Source organism: Myotis myotis, unplaced genomic scaffold, assembly GCF_014108235.1.
Source record: "Myotis myotis isolate mMyoMyo1 unplaced genomic scaffold, mMyoMyo1.p scaffold_m19_p_13, whole genome shotgun sequence".
In the NCBI taxonomy this organism is placed as follows: Eukaryota; Metazoa; Chordata; class Mammalia; order Chiroptera; family Vespertilionidae; genus Myotis; species Myotis myotis.
Genome location: NW_023416317.1, coordinates 18,233,823 through 18,257,649, shown reverse-complemented (window position 1 = coordinate 18,257,649; position 23,827 = coordinate 18,233,823). Strand labels below are relative to the sequence as shown.

At 43.4% G+C, this 23,827-nt stretch overlaps 4 protein-coding genes and 4 non-coding genes across 15 annotated transcripts in view; 6 read left to right on the top strand and 2 right to left on the bottom strand.

Annotated features, from left to right (window-relative positions):
• Window positions 1–252, bottom strand: part of PBRM1 (polybromo 1) — a 134,826-nt gene extending 134,574 nt beyond the window's left edge. Inside the window, exon 1 of one of the 2 annotated variants that reach the window (XM_036331957.1) lies at window positions 118–252. The gene's annotated coding sequence lies outside the window, so the exon portion shown is untranslated. The remainder of the gene's footprint in view (window positions 1–117) is intronic. The other variant, XM_036331960.1, reaches the window with a different exon arrangement.
• On the top strand, window positions 249–15,506 carry GNL3 (G protein nucleolar 3). 2 transcript variants are annotated; one of them, XM_036331976.1, is made up of 15 exons: window positions 249–484; window positions 1,340–1,398; window positions 2,245–2,382; window positions 2,498–2,599; window positions 2,824–2,904; window positions 3,609–3,741; window positions 4,525–4,637; window positions 4,889–5,003; window positions 5,433–5,520; window positions 6,034–6,208; window positions 6,328–6,470; window positions 6,550–6,686; window positions 7,299–7,477; window positions 7,736–7,778; window positions 13,122–15,506. In XM_036331976.1, exons 1-15 carry the CDS (start codon window positions 472–474, stop codon window positions 13,157–13,159), a joined length of 1,557 nt encoding a protein of 518 aa, XP_036187869.1. In that variant the 5' UTR covers window positions 249–471; the 3' UTR covers window positions 13,160–15,506. The 2 variants fall into 2 exon arrangements, with proteins under 2 accessions (XP_036187869.1, XP_036187868.1); XM_036331975.1 differs by lacking the exon at window positions 13,122–15,506 and adding an exon at window positions 7,884–8,165.
• Window positions 3,784–3,860, top strand: LOC118668694. Its single transcript, XR_004971710.1, has one exon. It is a non-coding gene; the product is annotated as a small nucleolar RNA SNORD19 (small nucleolar RNA).
• On the top strand, window positions 4,684–4,766 carry LOC118668701. Its single transcript, XR_004971716.1, has one exon. It is a non-coding gene; the product is annotated as a small nucleolar RNA SNORD19B (small nucleolar RNA).
• LOC118668695 lies at window positions 5,274–5,349 on the top strand. Its single transcript, XR_004971711.1, has one exon. It is a non-coding gene; the product is annotated as a small nucleolar RNA SNORD19 (small nucleolar RNA).
• Window positions 5,899–5,975, top strand: LOC118668696. Its single transcript, XR_004971712.1, has one exon. It is a non-coding gene; the product is annotated as a small nucleolar RNA SNORD69 (small nucleolar RNA).
• On the bottom strand, window positions 8,204–20,908 carry GLT8D1 (glycosyltransferase 8 domain containing 1). Of its 5 annotated transcripts, XM_036331978.1 has the most exons (11): window positions 20,677–20,782; window positions 19,634–19,926; window positions 15,680–15,733; window positions 15,501–15,599; window positions 12,965–13,178; window positions 11,581–11,698; window positions 11,278–11,362; window positions 10,555–10,667; window positions 9,079–9,245; window positions 8,883–8,995; window positions 8,204–8,717 (listed from the first exon to the last, which is right to left on the bottom strand). In XM_036331978.1, exons 2-11 carry the CDS (start codon window positions 19,713–19,715, stop codon window positions 8,527–8,529), a joined length of 1,236 nt encoding a protein of 411 aa, XP_036187871.1. In that variant the 5' UTR covers window positions 19,716–19,926; window positions 20,677–20,782; the 3' UTR covers window positions 8,204–8,526. The 5 variants fall into 5 exon arrangements, with proteins under 5 accessions (XP_036187871.1, XP_036187873.1, XP_036187874.1 ...); XM_036331980.1 differs by lacking the exon at window positions 19,634–19,926 and having other exon boundaries at window positions 20,777–20,908; XM_036331981.1 differs by lacking the exon at window positions 19,634–19,926 and having other exon boundaries at window positions 20,677–20,770.
• Window positions 20,909–21,101: 193 nt separating this feature from the next.
• SPCS1 (signal peptidase complex subunit 1) lies at window positions 21,102–23,223 on the top strand. Of its 2 annotated transcripts, XM_036331984.1 has the most exons (4): window positions 21,102–21,516; window positions 21,836–21,895; window positions 21,994–22,013; window positions 22,739–23,223. In XM_036331984.1, the coding sequence occupies exons 1-4, from the start codon at window positions 21,241–21,243 to the stop codon at window positions 22,740–22,742; spliced, it is 360 nt and encodes a 119-aa protein (XP_036187877.1). In that variant the 5' UTR covers window positions 21,102–21,240; the 3' UTR covers window positions 22,743–23,223. The 2 variants fall into 2 exon arrangements, with proteins under 2 accessions (XP_036187877.1, XP_036187876.1); XM_036331983.1 differs by lacking the exon at window positions 21,994–22,013.
• The last annotated feature ends 604 nt before the right edge of the window (window positions 23,224–23,827 follow it).

The following is a 23,827-nucleotide window of genomic DNA, read 5'->3' as shown; positions in this document are numbered from 1 at the left end:
CGTCTCCACCGCGGGGCGGGGCCTCCGCCGCTGCTCCCGCCCGCCCGCCCGGGCCCACACAAAGGCCCGAGAGCCGGCTGAAAGGAGCGGCCCCGCCTGCCCCAGGCCCGGCCTTACCCAGCCGCTCCGCCGCCTGCAGCCCCGGCTGCGGTCCCCGACCGCCGCGCTCCGCCCCGTGGCCGCCACGGCTGCTGCTAGAGCTCCTCCGGCCGCGACCGCTGCCGTCGCTCCTCACCCGCCGCCCTCACCGCCCTCACCCCTCCCGGTGCTGCCGCAAAACCACCCTTGGGCCGCCAAGCGATTCCAGCGCTGCACGACACTGCGTGCTCGCGCACGCGGGCCGCCGGCGGCGTGCTTTACGGCGGCAGCGTGAGTGAGTGACGCTCACCGGAGGCCTCAGATCCCACGCGGTGCCGGAGGAGGCAGGCTGTAGCTGCTACCCCTAACGCCGCTGCTGCTCCCACCTCCAGTATGAAGCGACCGAGTGAGTGTTGTCCAGGGCGGACGTGGAGGGGCCACTGTTTCTGATGGTCGATGACCCATCAGGGTGCTCTTTGAAGCTTGGTCTCCGCAGGAATTGGGGCCTGCGGGTATGACATCAGCCATTGTGCTGGTCCCGCGTGGAACCGAGAGTTGGAAGGCTCGTGTTAACCTCGGGCCTATGGTACAGAAGGAGATCTGGGCCATAAAAGTCCACATCAGGCTGGAGTCTCGTGAGGAAACAGCCCGAGCCAGGTTTATGGCCGCTTTTTTCTTCTTTTTTTTAACGTCTTATTGATTTTTTTACAGAGAGGAAGGGAGAGGGATAGAGAGCTAGAAACATCGATGAGAGAGAAACATCGATCAGCTGCCTCCCGCACACTCCCCACTGGGGATGTGCCCGCAACCAAGGCACGTGCCCTTGACCGGAATCGAACCCGGGACCATTGAGTCCGCAGGCCGAGGCTCTATCCACTGAGCCAAACCGCTCAGGGCTGGCCGCTTTTTTTCTTTATGCGGCTGCGTTCAGTCCAGCCCAGTGAGGTCTGAGAGTCGCCTCTTTTGCTCCTACTTTGTGGTTCTTGGTTGACAAGAGTGGCTGTCGTATGGGCCTCCTACACTCCTGAGTGCAATCCCAATGTGATACTGGAAGTGTGGGAGGCGGGGAGTTGGGCTCTACTCTCGATCTATTAGTCAAATTCTCTGGGATTTGAGTGGCAAGTGTGTTTTTATTGTGTGCCCCTCGTGATTTGAGAGCTTATTACTTTACACAAAAAGGGTCCTGACCCCAGAGTGCAGTCACCAAGAACTAAAACTGATCATTAGTGTGTAATCTCTTTTGTGATGTGTTTCTTTGTAGAGTTAAAGAAAGCAAGTAAACGCATGACCTGCCATAAGCGGTATAAAATCCAGAAAAAGGTAAGACTTGTGCTTGGGAGGGCTATGCCAAATCCAATGCTAAACTGATTTCTGCCTCCTCTCTCCTCCAGGAGAAGGTTTGGATTACTATGTGTATGACTCATCTCAGGAAATGGAGGTTGGATATACTGACCATGGCACAGCTTTTTTTTTTTTTAATTGATTGATTTTAGAAAGAGGAAGGGAGAAACATCAGTTTGTTATTCGGCCTATTTATGCATTCGTTGGTTGATTCTTGAATGTGTCCTGACCAGGGATCCAATCAGCAACCTTGGCATATCCAGACAACACCCTAACCAACTGAGATACTGGGCAGCACAACCTCTTAGGCATCAAGAGTGCAGCTGTGGGAAACTGCAGTAATTCAGTGATAAAATCTGTAAACTGTGATCAACATGTTAACAACCTTCACACAAAAAGAATCTCCCAGTGACATTTTCTTAAATATATTGTGTAGGGCAGCAGTCGCCAACCTTTTGGACCACTGTTTGGCGACCACTGGTGTAGAGTATTTAAAATTTATTAGGGGGAGAGAGAGAGAGAAAATAAATAAATGTGAGCATCAATCAGCTGCCTCCTGCATGACCCCTACTGGACATGGACCCTGACCAGGAATCAAACTGGCGACCTTTTGGGAGGACGCTCATTCAACTGAGCCAAATCAGCCAGGGCCCAATGACATTTTCTTGCTGTTTTATACATAAATAGGCAACTCTCTGTATGATTACAACTAAAGTTCTAGTTTTCTCAGTCATTTTACAGGTAAACTAAACTATAGCTAAATTTCTCACAAGAATTCTGTTTAGTATTTTTGTAAACTGATAAATTTGTTTTTTATCATATTAGGTTCGAGAGCACCATCGAAAATTGAGGAAGGAGGCTAAGAAACGGGGTCACAAGAAACCTAGGAAAGATCCAGGAATTCCAAACAGTGCTCCCTTTAAGGAGGCTCTTCTTCGGGAAGCTGAGCTAAGGAAACAACAGGTAAGATACGTTAGCTGAAATTTTCAGCAAGTGAAGTGTATTTTTTTATTTTTGAAGTAAAGTAATACCACCACGTCACTTTGGCTTACCCACTTCTCTTATGGCTTGGGCACAGCTTGAAGAACTAAAACAGCAGCAGAAACTTGACAGGCAGAAGGAACAGGAAAAGAAAAGGAAATGTGAAGCTACCCTTGATGTTGAGCCATCTGTGAAGGAGGTACGATCAAGTCTCTGAATGAGAGATGAGTTCTGATGTAGAAGAAAAAGAACATAAACAGGAGTTGCTGTGCCTCTTGGGAAGAAAAGGATCGAGTTCAGACACTGTATTACCTATTTAAATGTCAACTGCAGTACCCCTTATCAGCCATGGAAAATAGAGAAACCAGTTACAACTGCTGATCTTCCAATTTTGTATCTTTTTCCTTTGTCTTTATCCTTCAGGAATTTGGGCAACGCAAAGCTAAGAAAGCCAAGCTGGCTAAACAGAATCCAAAGAAGTTGTATTGTCAGGAACTTAAAAAGGTACCTTAGGTCTTTCTAAAAATGGTATTGAGGTTTAAAAGACTAGAGTCATTCCTTTTTTTCTGACCAACCTTGTACTAGTAAAGATGAAGTAGAGTTCCCTTGAGCTGGAAGAAGCCATTCACAAGAGCTGAAGCAAGTTGGTTTATCCTATTTAGGGCCTTTCTGTTACGTTTAGCTGATGAAAACATTCTTATGGTTTTAAATTTTTGCACAGGGACAGTTCTCCATAAGCATGATTCACAAAAGTGATACTTTGTGTTAAAATAGCATATTGACACTGGTTTTTAAAACTGCAAAATACATTAAAATAAGTGCTTTGTAGGAAATCAAGGGAGCATCTTGGTATAGTTGCTCCCCAGCATGACCACCCACACCTGTTTTCCCAAGCTCACTCTCCTCTGTAATAGAGCTTGACCAAGTTTCTCAGCAGCTCTTGGCAAGGCCCCCAAAACTTATCTAAAGACCTAATTCACTATGGGGAGATGCTATATTCAGACAGTGGGGGTGTTTCCATTTTTAAAATCTGTTGAGAGATGAGAGGCTGAGCACACCTGTGTTACCTTTCTTGTGAGAAATGATGAACGTGACCATTCATGCCAAAGTGAAGAAATGAGATCCAACTCTGAGCTCTCCCTGTTGCAAAGTGGACAGGGCCAGTATACTTGTGTGTAGGAGTTCCCTGATAGTTTCTACCTTGACAGGTGATTGAAGCCTCAGATGTTGTGCTGGAAGTGTTGGATGCCAGAGATCCTCTTGGTTGCAGGTGTCCTCAGGTGGAAAAGGCCATTGTCCAGGGTGGACAGAAAAGGCTGGTACTTGTGTTAAATAAATCAGGTGAGCAAAAGGAATGCCCTTCATGTTTCATGTTGCACTAGTGAGGTATGAGGAAAACATCTGAACAGTCTGACTTTCCCTGAAGACTGATAAGATCCAACTCTGACCTCAACAAAGCCAGTGCATTTGCTCTCTTGTTGCCAAAGACCGGTATTGGGCAGAGGGGTAGTGTTTTCTACAAGTGGTTTGACTGGCTTCTGCTGGTTTTGTTTTGTTGTTACTCAATACTTAGAACTTTGTCTTAAGAGTACAAACTTTTATACTCAGCTTACTATGCAGTGTATTTCATATAGGAAGTGATGGCTCTCTGTCAGGTTCTCCACACCTGCACAGTGTTGATAGGTGACAATATTTAGATGAAATCCATAGTTAACTATGCCTGGGTTTGAGCAGCAGGAACAGGAAAATCTAGAAGAGAGACCTGTGAAGCAGAGAGTAATAGTGGGATCTACGGTTACTGTTTGGTCAGTAAACATGACTGCTATTTGACCAGTAAACCAGGGAATAAAGCCCTAGGGTTAGGGTAATAATCTATAGGTTGGCTTAATCTTGCAGTACAGAGGAGAATTGAAAAAATACAGAAGTATACATACTGAACTGTGAAGATAAGGGCAGTATGCTGGAGAGCTTACCCTTTCCCCATCTTCCATTTAAATCCTTCTGAAAGAAAAAAACTGGGAAAAGGCAAACCAGGGTGATATCCATAGTTTTTCGGATTTGCAAATTCATCTCAATGGAATAACCAAATTGGAACTTCTGTGTCTTATTTTTAATCACTATCAGATTTGGTACCAAAGGAGAATTTGGAGAACTGGTTAAATTATTTGAAGAAGGAATTGCCCACAGTCGTGTTCAGAGCCTCAACAAATCTGAAGGACAAAAAAAAGATACCCAAGGTACCCTTTACTGTCATTCGTGGGAAGTGTGCTGCTTTCAGATTTTGGATGGCTGAAATATGATGAGTATACAAAATCTTGATTTAAATAATGAGAATATATAAGATCCAACTCTGATTTCATCCAGAGATAATCTGAAAGGCAGTAGAATATGGTGATTTAATGGCTGGTCTTTGGAGCCAGGTTTTTGGTTTTTATATGGTAGGTTGTCAAAAGTAGTTAAACTAATTATTTGCAATTTTAACGTGAAGGTAAGGAGGAACATTCCATTCAAAAGTGAAATCTGTGTTGGGAAAGAAGGCCTTTGGAAACTTCTTAGAGATTTTCAAGAGATTTATGGCAAAGCTATTCAGGTTGGAGTAATTGGTGAGTTTCAGTTCAATACATTTTATGTCTTGATCTCTTACCTGCCAAGAATTTTCCTGTTAAGGGTATATGGGGGTCTTGCTAAATAAAGGACTTGTTTAAACACTAGCTTGTTGCCCACCTTACCACACACACAATGTAAACACAAATTTTTATGTAATTGCTGCGTAGTTCATTTTTTTCCCAACTGGGCACTGTAGGAAGTTGGCTTTTTAAAGCTCTGGGTGTATTTAAATGAATCATCTTTTCCTGCCCTCTCATTACTTGTGCAAGAAATGAGGATGCTAAAATTGGTCTTAGTGTTAAAGTGAAGACACTCAGATCCAACTCTGATCTTGCTCTAAACACAAAGCAAGCATAAAACAAAACAATGGGAATGTTATAATTGTCAACACAATGACTTTTAATCTGTAAATTTACCATTTGTAGGTTTCCCAAATGTGGGGAAAAGCAGCCTCATCAACTGCTTAAAACAAGAACAGATATGTAATGTCGGTATATCCATGGGACTTACAAGGTAAATGGAGTTGTTCCATAATTGTAACATTTCATTATAGATGAGTAAATATAGTTTTGTCTTGGGTATCTTAAAAGAAGACAATTTTCCATTCTTATAAAGGTGAAAGGTTAAGCCAGTGCTAGGCTTGGGGAAGAATTGAAATGGAATAGCTGCCCATGATCTGGTTTGAGAGACAAATAAGCAAATAGACTCAAAGTGGAGAAAGCGCCCTCAGAGGAGGTGGTTCTTTAACCTGGCCTTGAAGCAAATGGAAGTCCGCCAGATAGAAGACGGTGTGTATTTATGGCATAGGAAGCAGCATGTGTTCAGGTCAATATGTAAGCTATAACATAGTGTTTCTCTTTGGGAGGAGAGCAGTATGGTTTTATTTATATACATGTGAAGCAAATGATGATAAACTGGATCTGACAGACTATGCTGAGTTTGTTCAATCCAACCCTGAGCTTCATGTTCTGTCTTTTGTCCTTCGGGTAAAGTAGCACCCTCATCAATTACCATATCTTATTCCAGGAGCATGCAGGTTGTCTCTCTGGACAAACAAATCACAATCATAGATAGTCCAAGTTTCATTGTGTCTCCACTTAACTCTCCCGCCGCACTTGCTCTGAGAAGTCCAGCAAGTATTGAAGTATTAAGACCAGTGGAAGCTGCCAGTGCCATCCTGTCCCAGGCTGACACTCGACAGGTAGAATCCCTTCCCCTTCCCTTGAGCTCCGTTCTCTCTTCATGCACATTTTAAGTAGAAAATCTTGTTGTTGTTTAATAACCGTACTATATCAAATGATAGTTTGTTTTTCTTTTAAGGTAGTACTGAAATTCACTGTCCCAGACTTTAAGAACTCTTCAGAATTTTTTACTTTGCTTGCTCAGAGAAGAGGACTGCACCAAAAAGGTGGAAGCCCAAATGTAGAAGGTGCTGCCAAACTGCTGTGGTCTCAGTGGACAGGGTAAGGCTTCTTTGTAGGCATTTGATGACCACATAGAATAAAGGAACTGGTTTTTGACAAGTCTTGTTTTTAATACCAGTGGCTCTTTAGGCTACTATTGCCATCCCCCTCCATCATGGACTCTTTCTCCACATTTTAATGAAAACATTGTGACAGACATGAAATTGGGTTTGAATCTGGAAGAACTAGAAAAGAACAATGCACACAGCATACAAGGTAAGTAAGGCTTTGTTTTTTTTTTAAATATATTTTGATTTCAGAGAGGAAGGGAGAGGGAGAGAAACATCAATGAGAATCAGTGATCAGCTGCCTCCTGTACGCCCCCTACTAGGAATAAAGCAGCCGTGGGCAAACTATGGCTCGCGGGCCGGATCCAGCCCGTTTGAAATGAATAAAACTAAAAAAAAAAAAAAAAGACCGTACCCTCTTATGTAATGATGTTTACTTTGAATTTATATTAGTTCACACAAACACTCCATCCATGCTTTTGTTCCGGCCCTCGGGTCCAGTTTAAGAACCCATTGTGACCCTCGAGTCAAAAAGTTTGCCCACCCCTGGGATGAAGCCAGCACCCCGGACATGTGCCCGACTGGAATTAATAAACCCAGGACCCTTTAGTCCAGCGGTCGCCAACCTTTTGGACCTCATGGACCACCAGTGGTCCGTGATCCGCTGATTGGTGACCGCTGCTTTAGTCCGCAGGCCGACGCTCTATCCACTGAGCCAAACCGGCTAGGGCAGCAAGGCATGGGTTTGACTGCTCTTTTCCATCAGTTGAAAGGCCAGTAAAGGTCTCATCTGTTGGTATGTGCTGTGTTCCTTTCCTAGCCATCAGGGGCCCTCATTTAGGCAGTAGTATCCTTTTCCAGTCCTCGGGTCTGACAAATGGAATAACAGAGGAAGAGGACATCGTTGAAGAATTGCCAAAACAGAAAGAAAGGATGCAGGAAGAGAGGGAGGACTTAGAAGACATCAATAGTGACCAGGAAAGTGTTGAAGAAGCTGAGGTAAGTATGTTGTTCATGAGTTGTTTAAGCTGAATTAAGTTTTCCAATATTAAAATGTACAACAAATGAGAAGGGGCTAAAGATAGAATTAAGTATTACAACAAAGCCCCAATTTAGGTGTTTAAGTCTTCCAGCCATTAGTCTGTTTTGCTGATTCCATTATGTGTATCTTTGGAGAATTTTTCCAGGTACATAATTACTTAGATTAATAAGCAGCACAGGGCTACTAATACAGCACTGCTTCTCTTTGTCCCACAGGGAAATAGCTCAATCACGTCCCCTGCTAAAGAGGCCTGGGCAGGTGAGTTAGGTGGGGGGAGAAGGGGTCTTATAACAAATCCATTAGAATTGCTTTTACTTAAAAAAACACCAAAAAAACCCCTCACTTTTCTTTTCTCTAATATAGATGAACATTCTGCACAATCTTATGTCTTGGATAGGATATCTGAAGAGGAAGATGATGCTTACAACTTCAGTACAGACTATGTATAATGTAACTTTGTCCTCTTAGGGGTTTTTTGTGTTTTTTACAATTTGAACAAACTGTTCTATGTGTATGATGTACCAGTTTGTTTCTGGTATGACAAGCTGTGTAAATTTTGTAAATATGTGTCATAATATAGTCATTTAAAAAAATCAGGCAATGTAGAAAATGTCTGAATTCCATAAAGACAGTTCATCTCTTGTACACTGAATGGGTAGAATTATTTACCTGGATGCAAAAAGTCCGATACCTACTGAAAAATGTAGGTTTCACTTTATTTATTTATAGATCAGGCCACAGGTTACAAATGTAAAACCAAGCAGCAGTGCTGAACTAGCTGTACCAGCTGTTCTCAGTCCATTCACCTCTGGTTATTCAGTGTTGTAGTAAGCAAACACTTGGTAAGGCAGATGGAGGAACGCGGAGTCTATCAGGGAAGCAGACAGTGCCGTTTGTCCTCTTGTCCCACTTGAAATGTTCCATTTCCCATGGGTTGCCACAATTACTTCCCACACATACTATCTTCCAGGATTTCCTGAGAAATGCTTATAGCATAAATTATGTTTTACTTTATGTTTGAGATCTCTGTATGTCTTCTGATAAGGCTGAATTTGCCTGTTGGGTCAGGAATATACCATTTTTCCCAGACATCAGTAAATGAAGCAGTTCTTCCCCATGGCTTAAAGTGCCCATTCCAATGGAGTAATTTGGCAGCTTTTACAAACTGGGGTGAGTATCGTTTTCCAGCACTGGAGCCTTATATTGAGAGAAAAAGCCAAATGATTGTACTGGTCAGACATGACAATGCTACATCAAACTGGAGAAAACTTAAAAGGAAACAATATATCCCATCCCTGAGGATAGTCCTTTAGATACTTAGTTTTTTATTAGCTTAGGCCTTTTGTTAATTCTTCTACTTACCAAGATGGCGGACATTCCACATTGGGTCGATGGTGGAGTGCTGTTGATAAAATACGATCAGCAGAGGAGGTGTTGTGATGCTGCCAGCCAGTGTTCTGCTGTACAGTCCCTCTCTTGGGACAGATAAATATAAGCTGTTAGTGAAGAATCATGACTAATTCCTGTTGAAATACAGCTAGGGTGGTTTCATACTTACTCTACATTGAGTTTCATCCATTTTTCCAGCTGGTTAGTTATATTCTGTCTTTTCCATTCTGTCAGGTTTGCAACAAAAACTCCAGGATTAAATGAGCAGGTGCTGGCTTTCATGGAAAGCTTACGGATTCTTTCCTTTTTATAGTCAAGATATCCAATGTAATTGTACTAAAAACAAATGGGATATATATATAGTGTGTTCACTGCTTCAAACAGTAAATATATACAGCCATGCACTGCTTACAGATAGAGATATGTTCTGAGAAATACCTTGTTGGGCAAAATCATTGTGTGAACATTATAGCATGCACTTATCACAAGCCTAGATGAAGTGGCCTACTTCACACCTAGGCTGTGTATATAGCCTATGCTCCCATGCCTCAAGCCTATACAGCATGTTACTATACAAAACAATACAAGATTAAATCAAGCACAAGAGAAAATGATGCAGTTGTCCTGGCTGGTGTGGCTCAATTGGTTGGTGTCAACTGGAGATCCAAAAGGTTGCCTGTTTGATTTTGGGTCAGGGCACATGCTCAGGATTATAGGCTCAATCCCCGATAGGGCTGTGCAGGAGGCAGCCTATCAATGTTCCACTCCTACACTGATGTTTCCTCCCTTCCTCTCTCTAAAATTAAAAATGACACAGTAAACGAGATGTATGAGGCTATTGCAGGTGTAATGACGTATTTTATAGCAAATCTTTTTATTTTTATAGAGAGGAAGGAAGAGAGAAAGCATAGATTGGCTGCCTCCTGCATACCCCCTACTGGGGATGGAGCCCAAAACCTGGAATCAAACCTGTAACATTTCAGTGCCAGGACAATGCCCAACCAACTGAGCAACACTGGCCAGGGCAGCAAAACATTTTTATTAGTAGAACAAGTATAATAACAAGTAGTATAGTAAGTACATAAACCAATAATAAAGTTGTTTATTATCAAGTATTCTGTATTGTTCATAATTGTGCTATACTTATAATGTGCATGGTAGGTTTGTTTATCAGCATCACCATGAACACATAATACATTGTGCTTTAACATTAAGATAACTATGAGCTCACTAGGCACTAGGAATTTTTCCATTATCTTTTGGGACCACTGCTGGATATATGAAAGTTATGCAGCACATGGCTATAATTTGACAGCCAGTAAAGAGGAAGAGCTGCGTATTTAAAACCTATGATTTCTCAGATTATTATGAAGGACTCTACATATAAAGCAAATAAAAGTGACATTTGGGATTCTACATTAGGCAGAATAGGAAACTAGAAACAATAAGTCAGTTGTTCAAGGAGAATTAGGTTGTCAAGGCCATGAACCAATCTATAGGAAAACAGGCTTGAGTTTGGGATGGAATAATTAAGGAATATAAAATGCAGCAACAAAAAGAAAAGTTCCCAGAGTTTGCTGCCTCTCCCCATTAACCTGCTTTACAGGGAAGGGAGTGTCTACAAGGGTTCTAATAAGAAATTTACCTGGTTCCCTGCTCCACGAATGACAACTTTCGTAGAGGCTGAATCACAATCTTCTGAAAATGCAGCTGCATGTCCTGGCTTCAGTGGTGTATTGTAGAGTGCAAGGATATCACCTGAAATGGATAAGGTATAAGATTTATATTACTAGTTGTCTCAAGATTCCCTATTCCTCCCACTTCTTCCTAGGACTGTGATGGTGAACCTATGACACATGTGTCAGAGGTGACAGGCGAACTCATTTTTTTGCTCGATTTTTCTTTGTTAAATTTCCTTTAAATATATAAAATAAATATCAAAAATATAAATTTTTTTTACTATGGTTGCAAATATCAAAAAATTTCTATATGTGACATGGCACCAGAGTTAAGTTAGGGTTTTTCAAAATGCTGACACACCGAGCTCAAAAGGTTCGCCATCACTGTCCTAGGATGACCTTAATAGGATACCATAAATAAGAAAACCACTACAGCCCACACTCTAGACCAGGGGTCCTCAAACTACACCCCGCGGGCCACATGCAAATACAAATACTGTATTTGTTCCCGTTTTGTTTTTTTACTTCAAAATAAGATATGTGCAGTGTGCATAGAAATTTGTTCATAGTTTTTTTTTAAACTAGTCCAGCCCTCTAACGGTCTGAGGGACAGTGAACTGGCCCCCTGTTTAAAAAGTTTGAGGACCCCTGCTCTAGACAAAACAGCACTGAGTGACATCCTTTGGTACCTTGAACAATTACATCATCATCCATATATATAGCCTTCTTTGCGCTGGGAACCAGAATAGGCAAGTAGAACCTTGCAAAGGTTAACTGGGGAAGAAAAAGGAGAGGCGTTGACAGGACTCACCAAATGGCTGTGTGCCTATTTCATTTATTAGAATCCCCCAGAATGCTCTCAGTACCCATGCCAAAGGTCACTTAGAATTGCCCAGGCTTGGTCCAAGGAAACTGCTTGCACTGTACCCACAGTTACCCACATACTCAGTCATTTCCTAAGACTCTCATATACAAAGATGAGTGGAACTCACTGGTTTTATGGATTCCCCCTGGTCAGGTTCCTCCTTTACTTTCCCTTCCAAAAGTTTAGTGTCAAAATTCACAATTTTGTACCTGATGTTTTTCAGAGTACTGCTTCTGAGCCAAGACCTAATGAAAATGAAGTGCCAAAATTTCAGTTTTAAATAATGTCCCAAAACCACAGCCTTATCTTTTTGCGCCTTCCAGGGGAAACCCTAGGGACCAAATAGGTGCTTTCAACCTCTTCACTTCTCTGAGCCTCGGTTTCCACATCTGAAGACTATTCCCACCAAAGTCCCTCCCTGAGCCAAGATTCTCCCACCAGGCTCACATTTTTCATCACTCTTTTGAAACTAAACTATTGTAGAACTCCCTGTGGAATTGAGAACATCCGATCACCACATGGATCAAATACATAGGTGAAGAAAATGAGTCAAAGTAGGATGGTAGTAAAAAGTAATTATCAACAAAGCTGGTAATTAGCTAATCTATAGACAGTAATTCACTGTGATGACTACATAATTCTTCCACCCAAGAATTCTGCCTGTGAGAAAAGTACTGCATGCTTCTTCTAGGTCCACTTCAATTCAGCATTTTGTGGACACAATGGTATCTGTGTAGTCTATTTGTTTCTACATTATTTTAGATGGTTCTGAGTTTTTAAAATAATTTGCACAAAATATGAAACGTGGAGAAAGCCAAAAGGACAGAAATGTTTTAGAACTCTGACAACTATTAACGTGTTAGCCTAGATGTTTCTTGGAATAAAATTTGAAACCTTAATTCAAAGCATTTTCAAAGCATGGATGAGATTGTCCCTCAGATTGGGTTTCTATTATTAATCACTATAATAGTAAATAACCATTTACTGAGCGATTATGTACTAGGTGTTTTTTTTTTCTATATTTTCTCATTTACTTGACACAATGATCCTCTAAGTTGAATATTTTCATCCCATATTTATAGATGAGGGTTCCAAAGGGTTAGGTACTGTTCCCCAATCACTCTGGGCCAGAATTTGTATCAGTGCCTGTGCTCACTTCACACTACCTTGCCATCGCTCCCACATTCCTTCCTACTCTAGACCAGAGATACTCAGAGCATGTTTCATGAGATGAGAAACTTGTAACAGAATGTAAATCAGCATATTACTTCCTGCACTGAGAAAATTTATAACTAAAAAAATACCACATTGAGTTAACAGTGTACATAGTGACTCAGTTGATTTACATCTTAGTAAAAGTTCCTTACATTGTTTCTGCTATCGTGGGGACATGCTTATGATATAATCACTGGGAAAACTTGTCATGTGCAATTTATATGTGATATAATCTCAATTGTATAGAGAAAATATATACTCATAAAGCATTTTCTAGAAGAATGCGCAGAGCTCACCGGAGATGGTCTGCTGTATGATTGAGCGTAACAATGTAGAAAATGACATTGGAGCGAGTGTTGTGCTGAATGCTGTTTATGGCTGCAATGGTCCCCCCGAGCCTATCTTCAGATGCAGCAATGACCACAGGAACCTCCTCTTGTCTCCCATCTACAGCATCATGGGGAGCATTTGGGATAAAGTCTATGGGCTGAAGCCCCACAATTCCTGAATCTGCAAAGAACACAAGAAGGTACTGTGATATAAACACAATCTCATGAGGTATGACATAGAGCACTAGACATGAAAAGAGGTGAGGACTGTGATGCTTATTTACCTCATTCTTTCCCATAATAATGTAAATATACAGCCCAGAAAGTGTGTTTTCCTATATAAAACCAGGTTTTTGGAAAAGCAGAAGCAGCATTAAAAAACAAACACTCAGGTCAACCAAATTCTGATACACGACTGATGGAAATATAACAATCTTTCTAGCAATTTTTGGCAATTTGTACCAAGAGCCTTAAACAGGTACATGGCCTTTGACTCATAGTAATTCCTCTTGCCTCTCAAGGACATAATCTGAGAGGTAATCAAAAGCCACGATTTTATTTACAATTGTGAAAACCTAGAAACAAAAAGTTTTTCACACTATGGATCATGTCCCATAAGTAGGCATGAAACCAATTTAGAGGGTCATGATCAGAATTTGAGTAGAAAATAGTTCCTGAATTGGAAGAGAACACTGAATGAGAAAATATCAGAGTGGGAAAAAAATATACACATCAGAGTGCATCCCACACAGCAACTGCACGTATTGTTTGGTAAACCTTCCTTTTTGCCTTTTATAATAATCCATTCATTTACTCATTCATTGAACACTCAGTGTCTACTATGTGCCAGGCAATATCTAGGCACTGGGGTTATAGCCATGAATAAAACAGACAAATCTCTACCATCATGAAAGGTGGATAGACAATCAGCACACACATGTGTATATGTGTGTCCTATATGTAATATATTTCTTATTGTGGGGTTGCCATAAAAAAATCAGTCATTGTAATAAAAGACTTTCCTATGGAAACAAGTAAACTATGTGGCATTACATTACATATGAGCCCTGGTTGGTCAGGCTCAGTGGATAGAGTGTCAGCCTGTGGACTGAAGGGTCCCGGGTTCGATTCCGGTCAAGGGCTCGTACCTCAGTTGCAGGCTTGATCACTGGCCCTGGTTGGAGTGTGTGCAGGAGGCAACCAATCTCTGTGTCTCTCACATTGATGTTTTTCTCTGTCTCTCATCCTCCCTTCCACTCTATCCTCAAGAGAGAATTAACCAAGATAATTTTAAAAAAACAAAGTTAATGAAGAGTTTCCACTGCCATGGTAACATACTTAGGATATAATCATGTGGAAAAACATGTCATATGTGCAAATTTATATATAGTATAATTTCAACTGTACAGAAAAAATGAGGGGGGGGTGGAACTGAAAGGTACTAAGTTAAAATTTTAATAATTATCTCTAGGCATTGATCATTTAGTCAATGAATATTTTACTGAGCACCTCCTACACACCAGTCCTCACTTAGAGGCACAGGAGATAAAGCAGTAAACAAAATGCCCTCATGGAGCTTGAGTGCTATTTTCTTTTTCATAAAAGTTCCTATGAGAAGCAGGCAATACTTTATGTGCACACAGGGGTGGGCAAAAGGAGGTTTACAGTTGTTCATATGGAAAATAATACACTAAGAATAAACTGTTTCATGTACTCACAACTGTAACCCTACTTTTGCCCACCCCATATATATATATATATACATATAAATACATACACATGTATATACACACTATTATAAAGCATCCTGTCAGAACACGCAGGAAAGCTATTAGTTTTTTCTTGCTCTGGTCAACTATGGTGTGTGGCAATCCAAAATTGATTTTTAACAAATACTCTGAAGCTTCAAACATGGCTCAATACCAAGGCAGAGCAGTATAAACAACTAATGTTAAGTATCTAGCAATGGAATTATATAATAAAGTGATTTTTAAGATCGGTTGATGGCTTTATGGTTTTTACTACTAGAGTCCTGCTGATACAGTTCACAGGTTATAGGAAAGTAACAGGAGAAGGGAAGTAACCAGACTGACACTCTAGTGCAGCGGTTGCCAACCGGTGGTCCATGAGGTCCGACAGGTTGGCGACGGCTGCTCTAGTGAACACAGCAGGCATGAAACATCTATGACACTCACTGGCCCCACCTTCTGAGGCCCTGCTCTGCTGAAATGTGAGCAAATAGAAGCCGCCCACAGAGACTCCTTTCTGGCCTCTGATTTGGTAAAGGATCTTGTCAGATCAAATCCTTAGCAAATAACCGCACAGAAGGGAGAAGAGGTGGAAAGGGAAGGCTACCAGAGCACAGTGAGTACCACCAGACCTTAACCCAAGGCCTTTAGTTTTTATAAGGCCAAGAAAGGTTTCTTTTCCTTTCACCTCATGATATACTTAGGATGTGGGACGTAGGTAACTCCAGCTCAACAGCTGCCAAGGGTTCGCATACCTGAAACATCATTCCTTAGCAAACTGCTCAGGCCAAGGAAGTTATGGTGCAAAACCAGTAAGAAGAAAACAACAGCCAGGACCAGGATGATGATGTTCACTGAAACACAGAGGGAAAGCCTGCATTATCTCTCTTTACCTTGTGATCAGGAATAAAAACAACTCGTAGAAAGAGCATACCTTTACGGAATGACATCTTCCTCTTCTGTCTTACATAAATATTAGTTATTAATCCTACAAAACAAAAAGAAGCCCCCCAATTCAGCAGGTACGGAAGAAAGGCCATCAAAATGCCTAAATACTTTTATTCAGATAGAAACAAGAATTGCATATCTTCTGCTAGAAACTCAGTTTCCAAGAACCCAATTTGGGATCTGAATTTTTTATGGTAGTCATAATAAAATACTTCCAAATAATTGGAAAAATAAGGTAACCTTGTACATTATATACCTCTAGATGAAAAACAAAGAAATTCTACCCAGAGGACTAGCTGGGATCTAACCACCCTGGAAAGTATAGTATGAATTTCTACTTGAAATTCCTTGTTAAATTTCACAGGGAGTCCTGGCCAGTGTTGCTAAGTGATTAGAGCATCAGCCCACACACTAAAGGGTCTCGGGTTCGATTCCCATTCAAGGGCCAGGTTTGACCCTTGGCCCCAGTTGGACACGCAGGAGGCAACCAATCGATGTGTCTCTCTCACCCTCCCTCCCTTCCAATCTCTCTAAAAATCAATGGAAAAAATATCCTCAAGTGAAAATTAACAACAAAAAATTATAGGGGCTCAGTTGTCTATGATCAAGTAGCCTGAGGTCAGCCTCATCAGTACAAAACATCCCTGTTCTGAGTTGTATCTCATTCACCTTTCATTGGAATTAAAGAGGGTAAAAGGAACATTTTTCACATTCATTTAAAACTATTGCAGAAAAAAACAAAAACATAATAAAAATTCATGCCCTGGCTGGTGTGGCTTAGTTGGTGGAGCGCTGTCCCATGCACTGGGAGGTCACCGATTCGATTCCCAGTTAGGGCACATGCCGGGTTTCAGGCTCCATCCCCAGTATGGTACCTGCAGCCGATCAGTAATTCTCTCTCATCACTGATGTTTCTATCACTCTCTCCCTCTCCTTTCCTCTCTGAAACTCCAGCTCCTGGGTGCTGCCACCATAAGCCCAACGATCCCTCGGCTCAGTACTGTGTAGCCCTTCCCTTTGGATATCCCATCCCCTACCCCCTTTCCTTAAATAGATTCAATTTTTTTAAAAAAATTTTTTTCACAAAATCCAATTTTGCTATCAAAAGTTCAGAGAACAAAAAAATCCCAAAACAATAATAAAAAAAGTTTAGAGTACTATTCTCAAAAAATTAAAATCTGCTAAAAGAAAAAAATAGCTTCTTCCCTGCAACTTATGCTCCCCAGCTCATCTCATGCCTTCACTTAAAAAAAAATAAAAAATAACTCAATGGAAACAAGATAGTAGGTGGTATTAAGTTAAACAATTAGATTTCCACAATAATCTCTGGGTAATGCTTCTTTAAAAAGAGATTTTAGCCCTAGCTGGTTTGCTCAGTGGATAGAGCATTGGCCTGCGGATTCGATTTCAGTCATGGGCACATACCTCGGTTGCAGGCTCCTCCCCAGCGTACAGGAGGCAACCAATGGATGTGTTTACCCTCGGGTGAGGATTAATTAATTAATATTAAAACCAGAATTTAAACAATCAGGATATTGTGATACTACAGCTGAGACTTTCACCGTTTTCTACTTCATCTTTTCCCATGGCAGTACCTAACATTTACAAAAGGCTATTCATTTTACAAGCATTTTTAAATATAGCATTATTTCTAAAATCAAAGTATGTTTAAATTAATTACACCTTAAGTAAACAGTGTGCATATGAGGCATTTGATTTCTCAAGGCCTTTGAAAACAGGAGAAATATATTGAAAGACTGTTGAAAAAAACTGGGATCACAGGCCTGATTACAAATTCAGGAGAAAATAATTCAGACTCCCCAAGAACAATCTAAAATACTCTGTGTCTCTCCTTCTAAAGAGGTATACCGGTATATACAGTACATTATATCAATGAACTTCCTCTCTCAAGAATATACATTACTAGATATGGAAGCCATGTGCTGCTATCACGTGGGCTGTCTTTCATATAGAAGCTGGCAGGCTGGGAGCTGCTCAGACAAAGCTCTAACATCTGCTTACTTAGGACCCAATTTCCACCAAGACTGGAGAAAACTGTCTCACTAAAATAAGTCTCATCTAGTTAATGGTACAAGGCACAGTGATTTAGCTCAACAATGTCCAGCAAGTTACTTACAGGTAGTACGTAGTTGTGCTATTCCAGTTGGTTAGACACAAGAAAAACAATCCTAGCAAGTATTTGATGGCATGGCAGAAACCACTGCTCCTAACTCTTCCACAATTATCTATTCGCAAAATGTCAAGTATTATGGAGTATGTCTGACTCTTAGTTTCTTTCCTGGTGCTATTGAAGCATCCATCTTATATAAAAACTGCTGTTTGGAATTTTAACCCTGCTATTTCTGGCTTCTGTAAATGCTTGCTGGCTTAAATAATAAGGAAAATAAGACTACTCCCATTTCATAGAGGCCATTAAACCTTCCCCAGACGAAGTTATCAGTGCTGGCGTCAGGCCAAGCCTTTAGTCGAGGTCTCAAAGCGCCAGCACATAGGGCCCGTTAAGAACTTGCAAAGGGAACTGGAAAAACCCCATATTGGGGAGACAAAGAGCGTAAGATAGTATAAATACAGGAAACTTCCTGTGTGATTTCACCCAGAATTTGAGAGACATTTTATTCTGGGCCCGCGCGTAATAAATGTAACTCCATCTCTCTAAGTGTTGCTTAGTTCTTCTCCGGTTTTTCTGTAACACTATTCTCGCTGATGGATTTGTTGATTTGGGTTGGAAGGAATTAATTCTAAAAACAAAATTGCATGTAGAACCTGGAATGTGTAACAATGGCTTATATTTTTGTTAAGAGTATACAACAATATACAATTTGATCAGCAACATTCAAAATGAAAATTAATATTTTTTGTTTAGAAATTTTTAAACGTTCACATTCCCAACTCACTCACAAAACACATACACACTCACTCTGGGCAGGACCCCCAAAAATATGGCAATAGGGCAAAAGACCTTTCTTTTTTTAAATCCTCACATAAGGATATGTTCTTATTGATTTCAGAAAGAGAAGAAGGGAGGAGAGAGAAGCAGATAAACATCGACCAGTTGCCTTCCAAATGAACCCGCAACCTGGTATGTACCCTGACCAAGAATCGAACCCACGACCTTTCAATATACAGGGGACAATGCTCCAACTGATCCACTCAGCCAGGGCAACACTTTTTCTTTTTTAACTTGCTGGTTACCTGCATTAGTACTCACATTCAGCAGCTGTGCTTGTCCTTTCTGCTTTCCCCCATTACTATGTACATGAAAAGCCATTCCACTGATGCTCTGTAAGCTACCCTATAACTGCCTCCTAGGTGCAGCCTCAGCAAACTCTTTCTCTCTGCTGGATCACACCCATCAGCGTATTATCATGCTCAAGTATCTTCCACTTAAAAGAGCCCTAAACTGTTTGGCTCAGTGGATAGAGCGTGGGCCTGCGGACTGAAGGGTCCCAGGTTGGATTCTGGTCAAGGGCGTGTACATTGGTTGCGGGCACATCCCCAGTAGGGGATGTGCAGGAGGCAGCTGATCGATGTTTCTCTCTCATCGATGTTTCTAACTCTCTATCCCTCTCCCTTCCTCTCTGTAAGAAATCAATAAAATACATTAAAAAGAAAAGAAACTATTCCTTCACCCCAGTTGACCCCCAAATCCATTTCTCTGCATCCCCTCACTGTAAAAGCTTGAAGGGATTTAAAGTATCCAGCTCCACTTCCTCTCTTGTTCTCCCTTTGCCCTTCTCCAACCAGACTTCTATTCCTACTGCTCCATTCAAACTGGTCTTATCGAAGTCACCGAAGACCACAGTCACTTTTCTGTCCTCTTACCCATCAGGGAAGTTTACTCTCCATCCCCTCCACCCTCCATTATGAAATTTCATTTATTTCTTCTAAGAGAAAAGCGACCCCAATGAAAAGTATTTACTGATGTATCCTCTCCATCTAAAATCACATCTGGCAAACGGTAGGAGGCAGGTAATCCTTGTTGAATGATCGATCTTATTCATCTAGGGGCAACAAGGGTGGTTCTCAGCTCAGAAAGGGAGCTCGATCTTTTACGATAATCACGGGAAAGGGCATGGATTCCCACGGAGCTCTCTTGCAAGTGGAGCCTGACAGGCAATTTCCTTTTCCCGTCTGATCTGTCCCATAAAGTCTCTGCAACTGCCACCCTCTGAAGTTCCTTTGAAGAGGGGTAACACAGGAATACGTCTACTTCTACATAAGACAAAAAAAGCCTGTTACGTGTCTGCCAGGCTGAAAGGTGCGACAACACTAAGGAAATTCGTCCGTTTTCTCCCACCTCATCAGGCTGGGGCCTGCTTGGCTTTCAGGAGTCAAGGGAGCCCCCGAACCCTACCTTCAGCTGCACCGCCCCCGAGTTCCCACATCTCCCCGGCCTCCCTGTCTCTGGGTAAACGCTGCTCCCTGTATTTCTGGGGCACGTGGCTGTCTCCCTGGGCACACTCTGGAGCTAGGAAGGCAAGGGCCTCGTGTTGGTCACAGCATATCCTCGGCCCGTTGCCTGGCCCAACACAGGACGCCGTGAATGTCTGCTGCCTGCATGAATGGGGGGGCGGCAGCCACATACCAACCGGCCCTGGGAGCGCCTAGGACCCCACCGCCTGTGCTCCTGACGGGCAACATCGCACAGAGGCCAGGGAGCCCGCTGGGGCGCGCAGCCCGGCGGGTCCGGAACGGTTTCTCTCAAACAGGGGAGGAGCCTATGCTCTGAGACAGACCCAGGCCTTGAGAGAGGCAGGGAGAACCCTGGGCTGGTCTCTCCCGCGAGGGCCCGGGGAAGTCGGGGGTAGGCCAGCTTGGAGACTCTGGGGTGCGGGCTCTCTCCACTCCGGTGCAAGGGACAGCCAAGGACCCGGCCTCCTATCCGAAGGGATTTCCTTCCTCTCGAGGACATGCCCTGGGGTGCTCCCTTCTAAATTCTAGGGGTCAAAAGGGCCACCTTACGCTTAGGGGTGACGCTCTCAAGGTTCCCCTCAGGCCCAGAGAAAGACTCCGGATTCGGGCGAGCCGTTCGTTACCCTTCGATGCTCGTGGCCACCCTTACCTGCAGCCGGAGGAGGAGGAGCCGCCGCCCGCGCCCGGCCCGCCCCGCCAGCTCAGCGCCGCGCTGCAGGCCCCGGCCCAGTCACCGCCCGGCCGCCTGCGTCACCGCACTGCCGACCGAGTCCGCCCGCCCGCTGGCTCCTCGCCGCCGCGCCGTTCCGCAGGCCCCAGCCCACCCGCTGCCAGGCCGGTGAGAGTCCCGCCTGACAGGCGCCACCGGGCAGCCCCTGCGCCGGGGTCCTCGCCACACAAAGCCCGTCGCCATGGAGATGGGGCGCGCGCCGGCGGCCGTTGAGTCGCGGAGGCGCAGTGCAGGACAGTGTAGGGAGCCGGGGCCGCGGTTCCCAGCACCCGATCGCACCGACGGCGAACCGGTCCCCGGCGCGCAATGGCTTGGCTAGGCCGCCGCGGTCCCCACCTCAGCGGGCAGGACGGCGGGCTCCCGTGAGCGCAGGGCGCCTAGCGATGGAGCGGGGCGGAGCCTCGGGCCGGCCGGTTCTGTGCGAGACATCCGCTTCCGGGGCTGTGGCCATCGCTCCACTCGGCTCGAGAGGCTCGCCGCGCCGTGCCCGGGACCAGTCCCCAAAACGTACGGCCCCTGAGTCGCAGCCGCCTTCGCCTCGCTCCCGGACGCCCTCGCCTCGCTCCCGGACGCCCTCGCCTCGCTGCCGGACGCCAGCATTCTGCTGCCCGCCTCAGCCAGCCATGCTGGAGCAACTGAGCTCGCTGCCCACGCAAATGGTGAGGGTGAGACCCGCCTCGGCCCGGGCAGCCTCGCCGCCGCTCGCCCGCTGACAGCTTCGGAGTCCCTGTGGGAGACCCACCCGCTGCACCGCGGTTCCTGGCTCCGACTCCTGCCTTCCACTCTTCCCCTCCTCCCTTCCTCCGCGAGAATCCCCCCCGTGCTCGGTTAGGGTGCTTCCGTTCCCCCGGGAAACCCAGCATTTCCTTGGGGAACCCCTGACGTTGGGTTGCTCGGTGCCAGTGCTGTGAGACCAGGGCAGGAATGGTGTCTCTTCGGTGATGGAACGAATCCTGCTTTGCTTTCCTTCACCTCTAGGATTACAAGGGCCAGAAGCTAGCTGAACAGATGTTTCAGGGAATTATTCTTTTTTCAGCAGTAAGTATTGACTTTTGCATAATCTTTTGTTTGTTTGGGTTTGTGTGTGTCGTCTTCTTCCCCCCAGACTGACTGTATTCAATATACTTTGTCTCTAGATAGTTGGATTTATCTACGGGTACGTGGCTGAACAGTTCGGGTGGACTGTCTATATTGTTATGGCTGGATTTGTTTTTTCGTGTTTGGTAAGAAATCTGTGGGTGTTTGAATATTAGTGGCAAATTGTGTTGTCTGAAGTGGGTTGTTTTGGTTGGACCTATTAGAGAAAACCAGAGCCAACTTTTCCCTCAGTGTTTCCCCTTGCTATAGGGTCAGTGAGAAAAGCTGCATAAAAGGATACACCTCATTTATTTTGGCAGCTGCTCCAAACAATAATCTGAAAGTTAAAGCTAGCAGGAATTTTTAAAAAATATTTTTAAATTGATTTTTTAGGGAGGGAGGGAGAGGTATATATAGAGAGAAACATCGTCAATAGGCTACGCCCACACTGGGGATCGAGCCTGCAACCCGGGCATGTGCCCTGACCCGGTATCAAACCGGTAACCCCTTGGTCCTGGGTTGTCTGTCGCTCAACTGCTGAGCCACACCAGCGGGGCCAAGTATTTTTTATGATCTTCACACTGCTCCCTCCCTCCCCTCCTTTATTTTGGCCCTTAAGCCATATGTGTAAACAGTGAGGCTTGCTTCACTTCAAGTATCTTGTCTGAGCAGTGGCATGGTTTTCATACAAATGTCCTTTGGTTGTTGGTTTTACCTTTAGTGCAGGAGTCATTTGGGAACCAGGCATTATACATAATGCTCTTTAGTGGCTACAGCTGATTCATTTTCTCTGTTCTGGCTCAGCTGACACTTCCTCCATGGCCCATTTATCGCCGGCACCCCCTCAAGTGGTTACCAGTTCAAGACTCGGGCACAGAAGACAAGAAACCAGGGGAAAGGAAAGTTAAAAGGCATGCTAAAAATAATTGATCGGGGGTTTACATGATTCAGCTCTATTATTGCACCTGCTTTTGTATCCTGTGAGATGAGCTAAATTTTCACACCCAAAACACGAGCTACAAACCACCTATGCTCCTACGGTACAGCTGTTATAGATTTTTTTCTCTTTATATTTCACTTCTTGGTTGGGCTTTGACTTGTACATATTTTAGACCTCTTCATAGTTTCTCTGAAATGGAGAACAGAAAATACAAGTATGCAAAGTTTCTTTCAAGTCTACAAAAGTAATATTTGCTTCATAAATGGTAGTACAACTTAATTATCAAAGTTTTATAATTCATTACTAAGCTGTTTGAATATTTTCAATTAAAACTCACAATGCAAGTCTATGCCTAGTCTTTTATTCATTGTTCTGCTAGCAAGATTACTAGTAAAAGCCAAAGTTAGAAGCTCATAGTTCTGAAAGTGTCAGTAAGCCCCATTTCTAATTAAAAACAGCAAGCACCTAATGAAAAAATTTACGAATGTAAATTTATGATGTAGTATTTTAGTACCACCAAAGGCTGATGTTAAGCAGAAAATATTTCATTATTCTTTACCTGAGGTGGACCTATCCTCAGGAGTGAAAACCTATCCTATCTAATAAAAGAGAAACATGGTAATTGGCGTACAACCGCTACCCTTCCCATTGGCTAATCAGCGAGATATGCAAATTAACTGCCAGCCAAGATGGCGCCCGGCAGCCAGGCAGCTTGAAACTAACATGAGGCTTGCTTGCTTCAGTGACGGAGGACTCCAACGTTCCCCACCTGCCTTGCCGGCCTCTAAGCTGGCAGTTTGAAACATAGTTACAAAAATAGAAGCTAAACAAAACCCCAGAAACCAGCTTTCAGCTAGTGTGGATCTCAGACCTGGAGTTGATACAGAGTTTCGATTGTAGAACCTAAACAAACCAGATACCTGCTTTCAGGAGCGGAGGCCTAAGAGCTGGAG